The sequence below is a fragment of the Aquila chrysaetos genome, chromosome 12 (genome assembly GCF_900496995.4).
Source record: "Aquila chrysaetos chrysaetos chromosome 12, bAquChr1.4, whole genome shotgun sequence".
Classification (NCBI taxonomy): domain Eukaryota; kingdom Metazoa; phylum Chordata; class Aves; order Accipitriformes; family Accipitridae; genus Aquila; species Aquila chrysaetos.
This window is the reverse complement of record NC_044015.1, coordinates 7313638-7331213: the sequence shown is the minus strand read 5'-3', so window position 1 is coordinate 7331213 and position 17576 is coordinate 7313638. Positions and strand designations below refer to the sequence as shown.

Sequence of the window (17576 nt, the reverse complement as noted above, 5' to 3'; positions counted from 1 at the left end):
ACACCACCTCCTGACCTCTGCATTTCTTGATATTTTCTTTATCCCTACCATGGTCTTGCTACTTGTGTGTCACCATTTTTTGGTCTAAGCCACCCCCTACTAATGTATTCCTTCTACTTCCACAAGTACCAATCTGCCTGAAAGATCTCTGCCATTCAGTAGTTTCTTCCTGCTTTGCTCCATCCACTTTTGGATTTAAGACCCACATTCCTCTGTCGGATACTGCCTCTGAAGCCAGATTCCTTTTCTACTCTGCATTCCCTAGACCAAAAGCCTACCTATATGAAGGCAGGGTGGGAAATTGGGAGGGGGGAGGAAAAGGGGAGACAGGAAGGGGGATGAAAAAAAGGTCATGGAGCAAGTTTTTTTGATCTATGACTATCTTTAGGTACTACTAAAATACAAAGTTTAAAATTTAACACCAAAAATTTGCAGTTCAACATAAGTACAAGATCATTTTGTTCACTGGAAAATGAAGAAAACAGATGTGAAAGGTAATTAAAGCTCATTTATCGACTGAGAAATATGTTCACATGATAAAAATTCGTGTTAAGAGACACACCTGCATCCATTTAAAGGTCATCTGACTACTGCAGAGAAAAAGCACATTCAAAGTGAGACCCCTGGCAGCTGTAAAATGTTGTGTCTATGGCAGCCAGCCATTTATGACTGAAGCCAAAAGCTGCACATTAATTTTCTGTGCCGCACATTTACTGACAGAAAAAGGAGACTTGAGTATCAACTTTTCAATAAGTTCTTGTTGTTGGAGGGTTTGTTTGCTTCACAGATTAAAGACATTTGGCTCAAGCCGTGGAAGGTTTTTGTTATGCTAAATGAAATCAGCTGCAGCAGTAATTTGAAATTCTTCAACCTCATGGGTGTGCTGCCTAACAGACAACATGGCATGAATCTCACAGCTCTCAGAAGAGTTAGGAATAGAGAGAGATCTCCCAGCTGTTCAAGAGAGAAAGATGACCACTTTAAAAACATTTTTTCTCTTCAGACACCCACATAAAAACTAACAGGACAAGCAATAATTTTGTCGGCTTCAGTAAGCAAAGCTCTGAGTCAATGCACCAATGTGACTTTTTTTGTACTGTACCTGTTTGCTCAGAAAGAGGCAATCAAAAGCTCAGGCTAAGCCAGATGTCTTAGAAGTTCTTTCAGCAGTGCTGCTTTGGGGTCTCCCACAGTAACTTTTGCTAATACACTTATTTGGATCCTTCTCTACAGTAGTCACAAATTTAAATTTTTTTCAATGTAAAACACAACTCTCTAAATTCATACCTAAAATCTTTAAGACTTAGGTATGTTTTTAAGCTATTCTAATAAAAAAATTGAAGTTTGTTGTTTTGTTTGGGGTTTTTTGTTTTGTTTTTTTTTTTAAAGAGCCAGCCAATTAAAAAATTACAACATTGTGAACTCCTCCAAGGTTTGATAAAGCACTTTCCAAATAGTAATAGATGAACTCTTAAACACATGACGCTTCTCAGGAGACTCTGATTTTTATCTGATGATGATAAAGAACATGACCAGCATGAAAAATAAGTTACTATGTATTTAGTTTCCCTTGTAAACAGCAGTGTCAAGGGCATGAAATTAACATTTGCTTTCTTGTAATTTAAACAATTTCAGTACTCATCAGTGTATGCGCTATCCTCCTGCAAATGATACCTATTCCAGAACAGACTGCCTTCCTGCTACTTAATTTGCTTTCAAATATGGATTAACTGGAATAGCAACAGGACCCACTCTTTCCAGAATATTCATGTCAGACAGAGACATTTCAGGAAAGACTGCTATACCCCAGATTCCCACCACACCTCAGTCAAGCTTAATGTTGAAATACAGGTAAGCCCTGCAGTGTTACTTTAACTTGTTGTATTAAAATTTCAGGCAAATATAATTCTTCATTTAACAGTGCTCCTTGTTCAATTATGTAAACTCTAAGGACCTTTTCAAGTTAGGAATCTGGGAACAACTCCTGCTATCAGTTAGAACACAGTAGTCCATTACTAGCAGCTGAATGTGATGGATTTGACTGCCTCAAACTTGCAAGTCTTACAAAGCTGAGGTCTGGGTTTTTTTCTTTTTGGTAAGGGATTATAAAAGAACTTTCAGTGTCTGTCAAATATCAGTCATCAATAGTACAGCAAAATTATTTCTAGGAAAAAATGGAAAACACAGAACAATCTGCTCATACTCACTTGAAAGACAGTCATCAATGTTACTGTCACAGTCTCCTCCAGTGAAGCCTGGCCGACATTCACACAGGTAACTGCCTTGAATATTATGGCACAGAGCATGATTTTTGCAGGGCTTTGAGAGACATTCATCAATATCCACTGTACATCTCTCCCCTGAAACACAGAGTCTGGATGTAAGAGCCCTTGTAAGGCAATGGTCAAAAGGCTCAATGCCAATACTGCTCAGCATTGAAAGTACAGTATATTCCCCAGCCACATTACCTTCCCAGCCAGGGGCACATTGGCAGGTGTAGCCTTCAGAGTCAGGAGATTCTTGGCAAATTCCTGAGTTCTCACAAGGATCGGGAGAACAAGGAGCAACCACTACCTGGCAGTTCACACCTGGAGAGCAGAAGGGGAAAAACCAGGACAGTATGCTGCTAAGAGCTTGGTGCTGATCGGAAGAATGAATAAAGAGACTGTAACTTGCATGATTATCCTACACAGCAGTGGACAGCATTTCCATATTTGAAAAATCTCAGCAGAAGGAAAACAATATCAGAGCACTCCTCATGGGCTCAGTGGGTACAAGCAGAAAGCAGCCATAGTAATTCTGAGTTTAATGCCCCTTCAATTCTCAGTACATTTATATATCTCAGTCTAACTTTCTTACAAAGAAAATTAAGCTCCGCTGCCACCAAGACATTTCTTAATGAGTCCAAACAAGGCTTAGATATGGTCTTACTAAGTATTCTACTGCTGTATCATGTGTACATGAGCTGACTGTAATTTAACTTCATACAAGCATGGCATTTCCCCTCTTGATTCCTATTTCCATGAAGTTTAATGAAAAGACTAAAATGGCACTAAGGGTGCAATGAAGTTGAAAGGAAAAAGAGAACAGAAACTTCTCTCTGAATTTTCACCTTTGAATCCTTTCCTACAGGTACATCTATATCCATTCAACAGATCTTCACAAGTTCCTCCGTTCTGGCATGGGTTTGATTTACATTCATTCCCTTCTGTTGAACAGTAATCTCCTATCCAGCCTGGGTCGCAGACACACTTGTACCTTTAAAGGCAAAAACAGCAGTAATTTTAGAACATTCTGAAATAACTCCTCTACCAGTTTCTCCTGCAGATTAGTTTTGGAGAGAAAACCAAAAGACCTCTCTTTAGGAAAGCCCTAAGTTATGTTTAGATTGCTTACTCCAGCTGTATAGTTCTGAAGATACTGAAAATAAACCCTCCCTTAAAACCACACTTCCCTCCATTACAGTTTTCACAAAGCGCTCAGTCAACCAGCAATGTGTTTCTGCTTTGATAAGACCATCTCAACACATTTAAACAAAGACAGAAAAAAAAGATTTAAAAAAGTGGAGGGGAACAATAGGTTCCAAAGATAACTAGACTGATTTAATACAAAGTAGTGGTTACAAATGAAAACAGCTGGCTGGGAGCAGGAGCAATCTTCTCCATCATGTTTCAAAATCTGAAGTAAAGCAGTACTCCACCCATATGACGTAGAACCAAGGACTCAGTGAACCACCCTGGACTCAAGCCACACAACACACACACTGGCCTCCTTCCCTTCATGCAAACAAGACTTATTTTATCTGGCACCGAGCATAAGGTGTACGTGGGCATAAATATGAATGCAGGTGATAGATGATGGACAAGATGAACCCAAACATTTGTTTTCCAAGCTTACATGGAGGCTGAATTAGCAATAAAGGCAGCCTTCCTGCCAGCTCCAGGGAAAGTGCTGAATCCTGCCCTACAAAGCTACCCGCAGTGGTAAATCACTTCCTTGCGCAACTGCTGACAACACTTTCCAGGACGCAGCACACATCTCGGAGGCACTGCTATTCCACGTACAGTTGGGAAGTTTAACAAACACAAGCCCTACCTCCCCAAACTTGTTGACTCCATAGGCCCTGCATTCCCAGACTTATCATTACCAAAAAGAGGTCTGATTCAGAGCTCCTGAAATCAGCATTTGGTCTTCCTGGATGGGAAGATTCAGAAGCAACTACTGCCATCGGAATAGCCAGAAAGAGCTTTCCTTTTTTCTCTTGGGCATGCAACAATGTGACTAAAGCTTAAGAAATCTCAGCCTTGGACAAAATGTTCTAAGTCAATTATCGCTCTATCTCCAAGTGTCAAAAGTTGTCTGCCTGTTCCTTAATACACAGTATTTGGGTAGCAAGAACAGCACTAGCCAAGTCTCCACACTCAACATTTTAGAGTTTGATGGAGTAGATAGATAGCTGCTGCTCCCAATTTGGAACAATCTCTTTATTTTAATTGCATTCACTTGACTTACTTGAATTGCCAAACCCTCCCTTTAGACGGTGGCAGTCCACTGTGTGCTACACGCCCATGCAAAGACAGCAAAGAATACAATGCAGGACAGAAAAACCTATGTTGAAACAGCACAGACTGCAGCTGGTGACTAAAGGTCTACACCTTACTGTAACTATGTCATGGGCAGCAGGTAAGTCTGGATCCTAATCTGAGAAATCAGAGAAAAATCAGAAACCTCAAGTCAAGATGGAACTCCGGGCAAAGCAAGGAAAAAAAGTATAGAAGGTAGCAGGTAAGTTTAATGTGACAATAAGTACTTACCCACTAGCAATATGTGTGCAGTTGCCATGTACACAGGGATTACTAAGACACCCATCTGCCTGTGACTGACAGTGAGGATGATGGTAACCTTCAGGACATACACACCGAAAGCCATTGACTTCATTTATACATGTTCCACCATTATGACAGGGGCTGGATGTGCATTCATCAATGTCCACATTACAACGTGGGCCTAGAAGAAAAAGCAATACTTATTAAGTAGTATTTCTTATAAGAACATTTGCTTTGTACATCTGTGAGAACATACATTGAGGCACAACTCAGTAAAGCCAATGCAGCAGGACAGAGCTTGCATGCCTCTGTGCTTTAACTGAAGTCCAGAGAAGCATTTTTAAAAGATGCAGCACCTTTCTGTGCCTGGAAAACACACTCAACAAGTATTTACAAACCACTCAAGAATCTCAACAGAATTCCACTACAAATCACTGGTTAATATTGATTAGGAAGGCAAACATCACTCAACTATATCATGCTTGGAACAAACCTCTTGAGCTCCACTTGTCATAGCCCTGCTCTTCTGCTTTGAAAGTACCTACCCTTTGAACAACCAATACTCCCATAATGTCTGCAGTAAATATAATTCTGGTTGTTTATTGCACAAAAGGTTCTCTAAAAAACACCATTTCCTGTTTTTGCCTGCCTCTGATTACGACTGCAAGATCCTTGAAGTAGTGACCATACGATCTTGTGAGGCTGGAAAGCTAAACAAAGTGAACGTTGCAGTAAGTTGAAAGCATTTTTAACATAAGGAAAGGACAAAGTAACGAGACCCCATGCAAGCCATCTCTTTAAATACTGGAATATGCAAATTCATCATATTACTGAATTATTTTAACAGCATAACAGTAAGAAGTCCAGTAGGATAACAAATATGGTATGCCAGCAACAAAGAAGACTGAAAGGCAAAAGTTATCAGGATCATGCCTCTTCCTGTTCTGGGGACTAAAGAGTACCACCATGCCAGAGCCAAAGGAAGGAAGGAGCATCAGAAGTTTAGAAAGACGCCAAGACAAAAGCACAAAACATATGAAACCTCTTAGTGCTATTTCTAATGCATTTCAGATCAATTCTAATTAGAATCATTCAGTAATAAACAGTAACAAACATGATGAGAAAACTGTTATAAACAGTACCACACTGTCTTACAACAATTATTTTACGAGTGTATTACCCTACATGGCTCAAAACATATTAAGTCCGTTATAAACAGTGTTGAGATCCGCTTTAGTCATCAGAAATAGTCCTGATATAGATCTACAGCTCTAAGCGTGGATCCAAAAGTGCCTAAGAGCTTATTTTTTCAGCCCTACTTTTACTGTATTAGATAAGTCTTTATAATTTAAAAAGGAAACAGAACAGACCACACTATGAAAGAGAAGTACTGAAAAAAGCAGGTTATTCAGTTGGAGACTTCAGAGTGGAGAGCAGCTCATTAGAACACTGAGTTAATGCTTTGCTTTCACAGAAAGAGAAACACTGTTCATGGTCAAAGCACCAGGTACTGTCTAATCAAACACCTATCTATATTGTCCACAATCTCTCTGTCCCTGGAAAGAAGCTGTAAATAATAAACCAAAGTCACATGGGGTTTTTTGTCATAAAACCAAGAACCATGAATTGGACGTAATTACCTAACAAGAATGGCATTTCACAGCACAGATTAGGCCATCTTTCTGCTTGGTAGAACTTGCTGTAATGTAAGACACTGAGATTCAAAGATTAGAAGGATTTACCGAGATACTAACTGAGTCCCTTGCAGTCAGTGTGCAAAGAACAGTTCCCTTAGCTACCCGGATAACTATTTTCAAAACACCTCAAAGCTATTGGGTAACTGACTTTACCTGTAAATCCAGGTTTGCAAGCACAATTGTAGCGATTAATGCCATCAATACAGTCCCCGTGAATGCATGGGTTACTTGCACAGTCATCAAAGTTATTTTCACAGTTCACTCCTGGAAAAAAATAGTTAGAAGAATAAGGAGGCCAAATCTTGCAAAGACGACAACAAAACTATTTCCCAGAAATAGCCAACTTAAGAACCCCACCTGCTTCAAAGTTACACATGCACTGGGGCAACTGAAACAGGCAACGACGCAGAAGCACTAAAACACCAAGGAATATCACCCGAGTCACTGGGTGCTGACTGAGTATGACCCTGAACTTGTACTAAATGTTTCAACAAAAGAATAAACCATTTTGAACACCATGCCTATTTTTTTTCTGCATGCTCGAATTTTGGGAGTAAAGAGGAGGTAAATTCTTCCAAGACCAGTTGCAGTACCAGTGAGGGTTAGGCAATCCACACAAACACACCAAAATTCAGCAAGGAAAAGTAATGTGAAAATGATACTCTCATACCACAAGCTTATCTCTGTATGCAAATTTAGCACACACCAGAGCACACGTAGGAAATAATAAAATACTCGAATTCTGTTAGAATCCAATCCTTCCACTTGTGCTTTGTGTACCTGAAGTGCCCAGCAAACAGTTGCATTGGTAGCCATTCACCAAATCAATGCAGCGCCCTTGATGGAGGCAAGGATTGCTGTGGCATTCATCTATCTGCTCGCTGCATATGGCACCCATGTAGCCAGGATTGCATATACATGTGTATGAATCAATTCCATCTTGACATTCCCCATGGTGGCAAGGATCAGGATCACAGTTGTTGATATTCTCCTCACACAGAAGGCCAGTAAAACCTAAGGAAAAATGATGAACAGGAGTAATTAAGTAGTTAACTGGTATGATGCTACAGTGAATATAATGCAAATATAGAAAGAATCGTATTTAGAATCAGCAAAGTGGCAGACAGCACAAAGGGTAACTGGGCACCTCAACTGCTGCCCACTTTCCAGCCCTGGAAAACAACACTCCTCCACTGCTCACAGCATTACAGAACAACATCTTACATGGAGAATCCCGGCTTTGGAAGTGGTTACCTTCAGTTTATTCAGAACAGTAGCAATGAGACGAAACATGTAAATCTCCATGAGAAATATTTACTCACATCAGTATAAACTATCTGAAGGCACTCTCCTGTCATTACTTCCTCTACACAATACCAAGGGGATTGACTTTTTCAGTGTGAGGAATTACTACAAAGATGCTGCAGAAACTTTCCCAAGTGAACTCCCTTGGCTCACGTCAAAGCTTCTGCAGCTCTGCTTTTTTAAAAGTTTCTTGCCCCTCTCATTGGGAGGAAACCTTTCAGTAACTCCAGTCAAGCACCAACTGCAAATTTATGAAAGACTGCATGCAACCTCTTCAGTTAGGAGCAATGAAACAAGCAGCGATTTGGCCTGTTTCATTCTGCTTCAGCTGGGAAACATCCTGAGCAACAGAACAGAATCTATTCACCAGAAGGGCTAAAACAATGGTTCAGGAAGGTCAGAGCAGCAACCAATTCCCTCAAGAGCCCTGTTTTCCATGATGGAGCAGAGTTACATGAAACAGGGACAATTTAAAATAAATCGTTTTCAGAGATGAGGTTTTGGAGCAACAGTTCAAACTGCCTTCCAGCAGCTGGAGATTAGGAAGGTAGAACTTCAAATTTCAAACACCAACTGGAGACTGATACAAACCAAGCTGCAGGGAATTTCAACAGCTGAAGAGTGATTCTCACCTGAGTATTATAAGTGGATAACAGGCTCCCCATTTTTCATACAGGTTTGTGGTTATTTCTCTGGTCAAACATACCAGGTGACGGCTAACATTTCCAAGTTCTGCGAACGTATGCATGGATGAATGGGTGTGGAAGTAGGTGGGGAGAGGGAAGGGAAGCTAGTTAGAGAGATGGATATAAAAAGATGTTAGGGAAGGAAGAAAAACAAACCGGTAAGAGGACGAACAGTGGCAAAAAAAACCAAGGACAGAGGCAAAGAGGAAAGACCTAAGACAACTCAAGAAAAGAAAAGCTATGATCTACCACTGGGAAGGAGAAGTGGAATAATGCCAGAAGGGAAAGAAAAGACAAAAAGCAAGCAGTAAATAGAGCTATCTGTACAGCATTTGGCCAAACATTTTGCAGTTTTCAATCACTTCGGCAGCTGGCGATTACCATTCAGGGAACACATATTACTCATAATAGGAGATTAATAGAGCAAGAACATACCCAAACATTATTTTCCAATAACTGACCTGTCCCAATGATGAATTCCATATTTCAGTCTTATAGAAGGCTGTCAATATTAAATATAATACTTAGCATCCATTAATTAAAAAAATTAGTACCTTGCACTGAACCACATGAAGATCAGATATCTTTATCAATCTCTTAACTGAACATACCTTACTGAGATATGATTTTCCTCTTTACAGACAAGAGTTAGACTAGAAAAAAACCACTTGAATATAGAACATAAAAATGCCTCAGACAGGATGGAAAAAAGCCCTAGTACAGAGTCCCTCTTCCATTTTCAGCCAAAGTACTAACCAAGGATTTTTACCAAGAGCTGCTGCTTCAGTAACATATATTTGGTTGCTTCCAGCCTGTTCCTTGAAAATGCTCTATACATCATGTGCCATCATGGAAGCAGTAGTCTTCCCTCCTCATCTGGGAAACCTAGGATTTCTGTACTTAGGTGGTTCCAGCAGTTTCGTACCCAAATTCAGAATACGCTTTTCAAGGCGCAGCTCTCCACACTATCCTCCACTACATAACCCAAAACCCTCCTAGGCCTAATAAGCTCTGCACTCTCAGTGAATGAAAGCAACCAGACCACACACCAGCTTGAGAAAGACTTTCTAAGATAGTTTCCAAGTTTGGAGAAGATTTGAGCTGCTGCTTCTTTTTGCAAGTGTGAGCTTATTCTGTCACATGCAGTAATCAAAATGAGAATTCTGTAAATAATTATTCCTCTCCTGATTAGAACTACTGCATTCCCCTACTTCCAACAAATTCATTGTTTCTTTCAGGCACTTTTGGGAAGGGGGACAGGGTGTGTGTGAAAAGACTGGGGAAGAATTTTTAGGCTAATCTCTGCTATATTCTGTCCAGTGTAGAATAAATTAGGGAAGTCGAATTTGCCTTAACAATTTGATTATTGGTATGATTCAAAATGAGAAAAATTATACATAAGTCTAGCCAACCTAACAACACATTTCTGGGACAAAGGTAGCTCCAGGAATCGTTCAGCCTCTTCCCTAATGGAAGAGCTAAAGCCAATGCATTCCAGGCCTGAATCTGCACCACGAACAATGCATCAGGCACCATTAACTGAAAGCAACCAAAAGTAATTCCTTACTGAGAATTAAGAGTGTAACTGCTCTGAACTCTCTTATTTGACCAGATGTAAAAATTAAGATAAAATATATCTACATCACTCTTAGAGGTCTGAAGATAAGAAAATCCCATAATTAAACCTGATGTTTCTACATGCGTAATTAACCAAGCAGTAAAGGAATTCAGCACATTCAAAAAAAAAACCACCTCAGTTCCATCCACAGCTCTGTCAAAATTTCTGTACGATGCTTGACAAATCATTTTAACTACATTCTGGCAGGCAGCTACTGTGTGGTATTTCTTGCAGTGGGCACAATTTTTACTGCATTTCAATCTTCCAGTTTTGACATAAAATAGCCTGATGCAACAGAAATCAGAATACACAGTAGTACTGCTCTGTTCATCTCTTGTTCTTCAACTGTATACTATATAATCTGGCTTGGAAGAAACAAAGGTAAGCCACAGATAAAGGGCTTCACACTGCTGTTTTTCCACTCATGTATTCCATAGTCAATATGAAAGAAGCTGTCACCCTCTGGGAAGCAAGAGATGGGGCTGAAAGAGGGATGCCAGAACTCCCATCAACTGTGAACTTACTGCTGTCACAAGTGAAAGGCTTTCTGTACTTAAATACTACTTCTCTGCCGCAAAGGAGTAGACAAAGCTTCGCAACAAACAAGCAGCATTTCAGAGAAAGAAAGAAAGAAAGAACACTGACACTTCCTTGACCACCCCTTTATGTATTTAGGTTACATGCAATCTCCAGTCCAGGGGCTCTGAACACAAGACTAACCTGTGGCGCACTGGCACTCATAGCCATTGGGATGGTCGATACATTTGGCTCCATTGAGACATGGCGTGCTGGAGCAGTCATCTATATCAATCTGACACACGGCACCGCTGAATCCTGAAAGGCGGAAAAAAGATGAAAATCCAGAAGTAATTTGAAGTAGTTAATCTAAACAGCTGCACTGTCAGGAATTATTTATTAGCAAATCCTTAAAACCACCCAAATATAAGCTCAGTAAATCTAAACTCAATTGCATCACTAAGCACACACACCACACCCTGGGTGGATTGGTTCCTCGTCCAAACCACCAGCCAAAACACAGTTTCTATCCTCCAGGTCAAAGGAGCCTCAGCTTGAAAACTGAGATGGCCAAGTCAAACAGAAATAAAGCTGATGGAGCACAAGTGGTGTCCACTACTGGACAGTATGCCTGTCTATAAAACCGAGAGGCCACCAATAAAAACTTTCAAGCAATCAAAGCAAGTAACTTAAAATGAAACAATAATACATACATCACTAGAGCCTTCAGACTAGAATTACTACAGCAGTGTGGAATGTGGTACAATACAGCACTGTATCTTTCAATACACTTATTGAAATAGTTAATGAACTATCAACAGGTTATGTCAGATGATGCAGATCCTTAGGCACTTCAATAAAAAAATAAAAAATGCCAGGAATGTTTCTTGGAGGAAGGAACCAAAGGAGGAGCCAGAACATCATTAGTCAATAAGAAGGGATGCAGAGCAGGCTTTTGTTAAGTATATTCTGAACTCAAAGCATCTTGTAGGCCATCATGAAAACAAGTGACATTTACCCTTACAGCTAACCTTGATCCCTCAGCTCAGCATTTATCCTTCTTTTCTAAAGCAGAGACCCAATCCACCTCCCTCCTCATGCAAGCAACATAAACTATAGTGATGCAAAAATGGCTTCTGCCTACAAACCTCAGAAAAAGACAAAAAGCATGCAGAGGCTCTGATTTTAAAAATGTATTTATAATTACTCACCTATATCTCACTATTCCACAATAACAGAAGTTCATGCTGCCAACTACCATTTAAGATGAGGTGTCCAACCGTATATTTCTCAACACTTACTCAGTTACAGGCACAATACTATTGCAACCAATATATGTCTATTCTTATTTACCAGTGATTGCAATTCATTCATTCAAACAGATGCTGCACTAAGACAACAGAAACTCACAAGAAACATACCACCCGCAGTCTCTCACTGGTTATCTATGCAGTTCTTGGTAAGGTGAAGCAGGAAAAGCTTCCAGAAATAAGTACTTACCAGGAGGACAGACACAGAGGAAGCGGTTGACTTTATCAAGACACTCTCCGTTGTTCACACAGGGATTACTTAGACACTCATCAATATCTTCTTCACAGTGAACACCTTTAAAACCTGTTTAAAAAAAATAAAAATAAGAAAGAAGAGGTGACTGAAGGCCTTAGAAAGTGCCCTCGAAAGTGTAACTGCCTCTTATACCAGCCCTGAAAGTCTAAGCCTAGTTTCATTGCAAGTTTGGAGTTTGGACAGAATCTACAAGGTAAGAATATACACCAGAGGTTAAAAAGGGATGTTGAATGTGTATTTTTCACCATTGATGAACGTGCTCACTTAATCAGCAGTAACAGGAGAAGTTTGTGCTGAATTCACATCTAATGTTTTCTTCCACTTGATAAGAAGGGGTTATGTTTTAACACTTTGGAAAATACCAATAAATTTGGGTATGCACCAATATAAGGTAAAAGGTAAAGAAACAAACACAGAAGATAATTTTAGCTCAAGGCTTTTTAGCTAATGACAGGGTAAAAGAAAAACATTAAGAAGGTGAAATACTTGGGACTAGAATTTCAGCTTTCAAAACAGATTAGATATTAATAAAAACTCATTCTAGTTTTCATTGTATCATTTGATCACCTGCAGGGGTCACAATTCTTTCATTATACTTTATAAGACTGTGCAACTAGCAACTTGCACCCTTTTCTTCTTTTACCACTTTCTATCAGAAAGAAAAATAGCAGACTATGTAGGTCATTGGTATGGTGCACATGTAAATTTTACAAACACAATTTCAATCAAGTAACTTTTTTACAGTTATTTCCTCAGGTCAATGGAAGCTTGCATCATTTGAGGTATTTTAAGCAGATAAAAAACCCAACCACTATTATCCAGAATCATCATATACAGATCTCAAAACACAGTCACTCTTTTCAAGTTTGCACCTGCTTTACTTTCACAAATGTAAGTTTCTGCACATGCACTTTACCAGGCATTGTAACAAATATGTTCACATATACTCCAGCTCAGAATGCTAACTTCCTTTGCTGATGTACAGGTTGGTTTCCTTCTCAGTCCTCTAATTGCTTTCTCTCCCACCCCCCCCAAAATGCCAAGTCCTCCTGGCTGGTGCCACCACAGCAGGCTCTCTCTCACCATTTCATTTAGCCTCACCCCTTTGCAATTTTGTGTTCCACCTCAGCAGAGCTGGCAACCCTCCCTGTGCTCTGCCTCCTGACTTTTTCCTTTGCTGGAAGCCCCATCTTTGTCAGAAACTCCCCTCACCTGGCATGCAGAGACATGTGAATCCTCCAATTTTATCCAGGCAGGTAGCATCGTTTTGGCACGGATTTGAATGGCATTCATTGATGTCCATTTCACAGCGAGGTCCTGTGTAGCCCTTCAAACACTCACAGTGGAAAGAGCCTTCTGTGTTTACGCATTTCCCAGCATGTTCACACGGATTGCTGTTTGCTGCAAGAAAAATATATACGTGTGTGCGTCAAAACCTCTCCTTGGAGCAGAAGAGCCACAGCATTCTTTATTAGTCATGGTCTTTTCCAGTGGTCATTCCTTTCTGGCAAGTAATACCGGGGAAAGCCTGTTCATCCTTCTGGGGAAAGGCTACTGTGATTGAAGAAAACATGTAGCAGTTACTTGCCTGTCAGAGGCAAAAAGAAAGATTGCTGTCATTACCAAGGGACCAAAGGAGCAACTGTGGTCCGTATTACTAATGACAGTTCTTAAGAGGAGAGTATCAACTAGCAGGGATTAGCAAATTAACAATGCTTTCAAGGAAGGCCTTATCTCTAGATCATCTTTTACATTTACTTCGCTCCTGAGGCTGACAAGATGCCGCCACAGCCACAAAACAACCAAACTAGCCCTTTGTGTGTTTTCAAAAAGGAACAGCACTCTTGTCCAAGGCAGGCTGAGGAACGAAATTCAAAGAAGTGCTTCTTTCCAATACTTCATGAGTGCTGGTTAGGTATTACCTTCATGCATCACATGCTAGAACCATGAACTTGCACTCACAAAATTATAAGCAAGTCTGTGAGAGTCCAGCTAATCCCCAAAACAACACAACAGCATGATATCAGAGAACTACAGCTTTAAAAGCCCATTTGGTCACCAGTCTTGGAAGGCACTCAAAAGATCCAGCCATATTCTGGCTATCAAACAGCCTTGATATATTTCTACCAAGGCAGGAGCTGCAACAACTCCCACACGAACTGAGGTACTTTCTTTGTACACTACAGTTCTAAGGGTCAGCTTAATTATCACATCCGTTTGCGTGCACTCCTCACACAATGCTAAAGCCTTCTTGCACAATGAAGAATGGTTAAGCATCTCGCTGCTTTTCATATTCCAGAGGCTAACAGTTCAAACATGGACAGCTACTCTGACTCAGCCCTTTGCCCCAAGTCTCACACAAGATTTAAAACTCATCTGAAGACACTGAAATGGAAAGGGGAGAACAGGAAAGGAGTCGCACTTTTGTTGAGAAGCTATGACGAAATGTGTATTCTTGCCCCTCTGTTAGTTCACAACGCAAACAACCCAAATCCTTGTTCACGTACTCACAAATAGCAAATAGAAACTCACCCATTGCACATTCGTCCACATCCTCAGTGCAGTCTGCTCCCTTATGGCCTTGAGGACAGGTGCAGATATAGTGTCCATTCACAGGATTGGTATCACACAGAGCACCCTTCTGGCATGGATTGCTAACACACGCATCATCCAAGTGGCACAGAAGACCTAGAGAAGCAACCGAGAGTTTATTCAAAAAACTGAGATATAGCAGTTGGACTGTATGTCACACAATCAAATCCTCTGTCCTGATGTTTCAAATAGAGAATCCCACAGCCAGAAGCTTGAGCAATAATATCTTACAGGCTTCAACCTATAGACTACCACAGGGATTTCACCACACACTTATAAAACGTTATATTTAAATATAGATTCTGTGACTTCAGAGGTGTCTCCAGCACTTATGGAGCAGTACAATGGCTTACCATTACCAAAATCTCCTCCTTGGAGCAGTTAACTGACTCTTCTCTAACTAGCATGATGATATTCCTAACAGCTGAAAACACAGGTCCACATGAAGCTCACCTTCTCAATTCAGATATGCTGATCACTTGTGTTTCTGGGTAGTACTTAGGAGACCTTCGTATTTTTACCTACCCTGCAACAGCAAATTTTCCACTATACCAGTAAGGCCTTCCTCACTCACGCAAAAGTATCTGAATTTGCCTTCTAGACTTTTAATTACAATTATCGTAAGTGGCACAGAGCAAGTCACCCTCATGCATAACTTCTCAGGCAAATACAGGTCCTGCTAAGTGCTAGAAAAATAACTGCTTTCCTTGCAACCTAAACTACAAGTTTGTCTTCCAGACTAATACACATACTTCTTTGTCCTGAGCTACAGAAGTTTAAAAGGTCTTTGCTCGTGGACAGCACATGTTTCCTTTTGTTCTTCCTGGTTTGGTGACAAAGTGTGTAAAATTAACACACCACTTCAAGCAAATGCATAAACTTAAGGAAGTATCTTCTATTAAGTGCCAGACCTATGCAAGTTTTCTGTCCTTACCTGCCTTTCCTTCTGGACAAATGCATGAAAAAGAAGCCACTCGATCAATGCAAGTAGATCCATTAGCACAGGAGGCAGTGAAGCAATCATCAATGTTCTTACTGCAGTCGTCCCCACTCCAACCATTGACACAGACACAGGCATAGCCACCATTGTGGTTGGTGCAGGTACCTCCATTCTGACAAGCGTTGGGCTGGAGCTGACATTCATCAACATCTTCAGTGCAAAACTGGCCTGATGCACAGAAAGGAACGTGTTTAATAAAAGTTCAGACGCTCAGACACAAGAGGACTCTTGCACAGAAAACATAACCCAGGGAAATGCTGTAGTCCAACTTGATTGCCACTTCTTATTTCTAGGACATTCAAGCCTGAGAACTTCCAACAACACTGTCATCAAATTAGGCAAAAGACAACTGGCATCCATACATGACCCCAATGCAGGAGCTGAACTGCAAATAACTTAGAAAGGTAGAGTGTGAGAGCCAGCAGGCAGCCTGCAGTATATGAAGATACACCTGTGAGGATGTGAGAAGCAGAAAGAATAAAGGTCTGCCTGCAGAGCAGCCAGAGGAACTAAGAAGAGAGAAGATGGCCTCACAAGAAAATCTTGGCCAAAGACGTGTCAGCAGGCCAGCAGCAAAGTAATTCTTGTCAGTAGAACTTAATTCTTTCCTATATAATTATGCAATGAATATTACTTGATGAGGAAGAATAGAATTCTTGAGACTCCTCTACCTAAAATACTCATTTTCCTACCCCCAGGTATTTCCACAGACAACCACAAATAGTTGGGTTTTTTTTGGTTGTTGGGGTTTTTTTAGAGACAAAATAAATACTCCAATAAAATGCTTTAATGACTGGAGATACTGGAGGGAAGAAAAATAAATGTACACTGTATCAGGGAGTTTGAAGGAAAAGGACCACTAGACCACTAAGTATGAAATCAGTTTCACAGGATACTGAATTTCACAGTAACATCTCTAGGAAGCTCTACAATTCACATTTACTAAAGTATTTATTTACCCAAATCCATCTTGCTTTGACATCAAGATCTGGAGAACCTACCACTTGTATCAATATTTTGTTTCAACACTTATTCATCTTCCTGATTAAAGTTGCATGGTTTACTTTTAAGCTGAAATTGTTTAGCTTAAGTTTCAAGTCATTCATTCTTATTTTGAGTTTCTTCAACAGATAAAACCTAAAAGCTAGTTTCTCCCAGGCTGGCATACGGGTGCACATGTGCAACCAGAGTACTGGTCACAGTCCACAATCTTCTTTTTGATAAACTATTTCTCCCCTTTCCATTAAGAACTCTCTAGCACTGAAAGCAAGCTTTTTTTTTTTTTTTACACTTCCTTGTAACTTGCTTTTACCACCCTTCCTAAAATGTTGGTACAATGTACATAGCACCAAAAGACTGCCCTTTATCAGAAAACAAGATTAGATTTGTTTGATGTGACCTCCCCCGCCCCGCCTCCAGCTGACACCATCAACTCCCTCACTAGTTTGCAGCAGCTTTCCATTATTTGAGTCAAGACTCTTAAGTAACTGTGCTGCTACTACCAAGATCCTCCCTCCCATTTGTCCTCTCCAGCTACTGTATCAGCTGCACACTTACATTTACCTGGAATTCCCCCTGTATTCTAAGAAGAAGAAATTCAAGAGCAGGCCACAGATCTTCCCTGCCAATTTGCCTGGGCTCCAGTTTATTCAGGTTTGCCGATTTAAAAATACTTACTAGATATTGCTTAACAGTCACCTTGTTTACTAATGGTCCAGAAATTTTGATGCAAATGCACACCCCCCCCCTTCCAATACACAGAACTGAAAC

General features: G+C 40.3%; 1 protein-coding gene across 2 annotated transcripts in view; it reads right to left on the bottom strand.

Moving 5' to 3' along the window:
- Window positions 1-17576, bottom strand: part of NOTCH2 (notch receptor 2) — an 88708-nt gene that overhangs the window by 28663 nt on the left and 42469 nt on the right. Inside the window, exons 6-16 of one of the 2 annotated variants that reach the window (XM_030032855.2) lie at window positions 15741-15974; window positions 14747-14902; window positions 13427-13615; window positions 12149-12262; window positions 10853-10966; window positions 7304-7537; window positions 6677-6787; window positions 4815-5007; window positions 3113-3258; window positions 2469-2588; window positions 2208-2360 (exon numbers count right to left, since the gene is read on the bottom strand). In XM_030032855.2, coding sequence (XP_029888715.1) covers window positions 2208-2360; window positions 2469-2588; window positions 3113-3258; window positions 4815-5007; window positions 6677-6787; window positions 7304-7537; window positions 10853-10966; window positions 12149-12262; window positions 13427-13615; window positions 14747-14902; window positions 15741-15974 — 1764 coding nt within the window. Of the gene's footprint in view, window positions 1-2207; window positions 2361-2468; window positions 2589-3112; window positions 3259-4814; window positions 5008-6676; window positions 6788-7303; window positions 7538-8460; window positions 8766-10852; window positions 10967-12148; window positions 12263-13426; window positions 13616-14746; window positions 14903-15740; window positions 15975-17576 lie in introns of those variants that run through there. The other variant, XR_003926001.1, reaches the window with a different exon arrangement.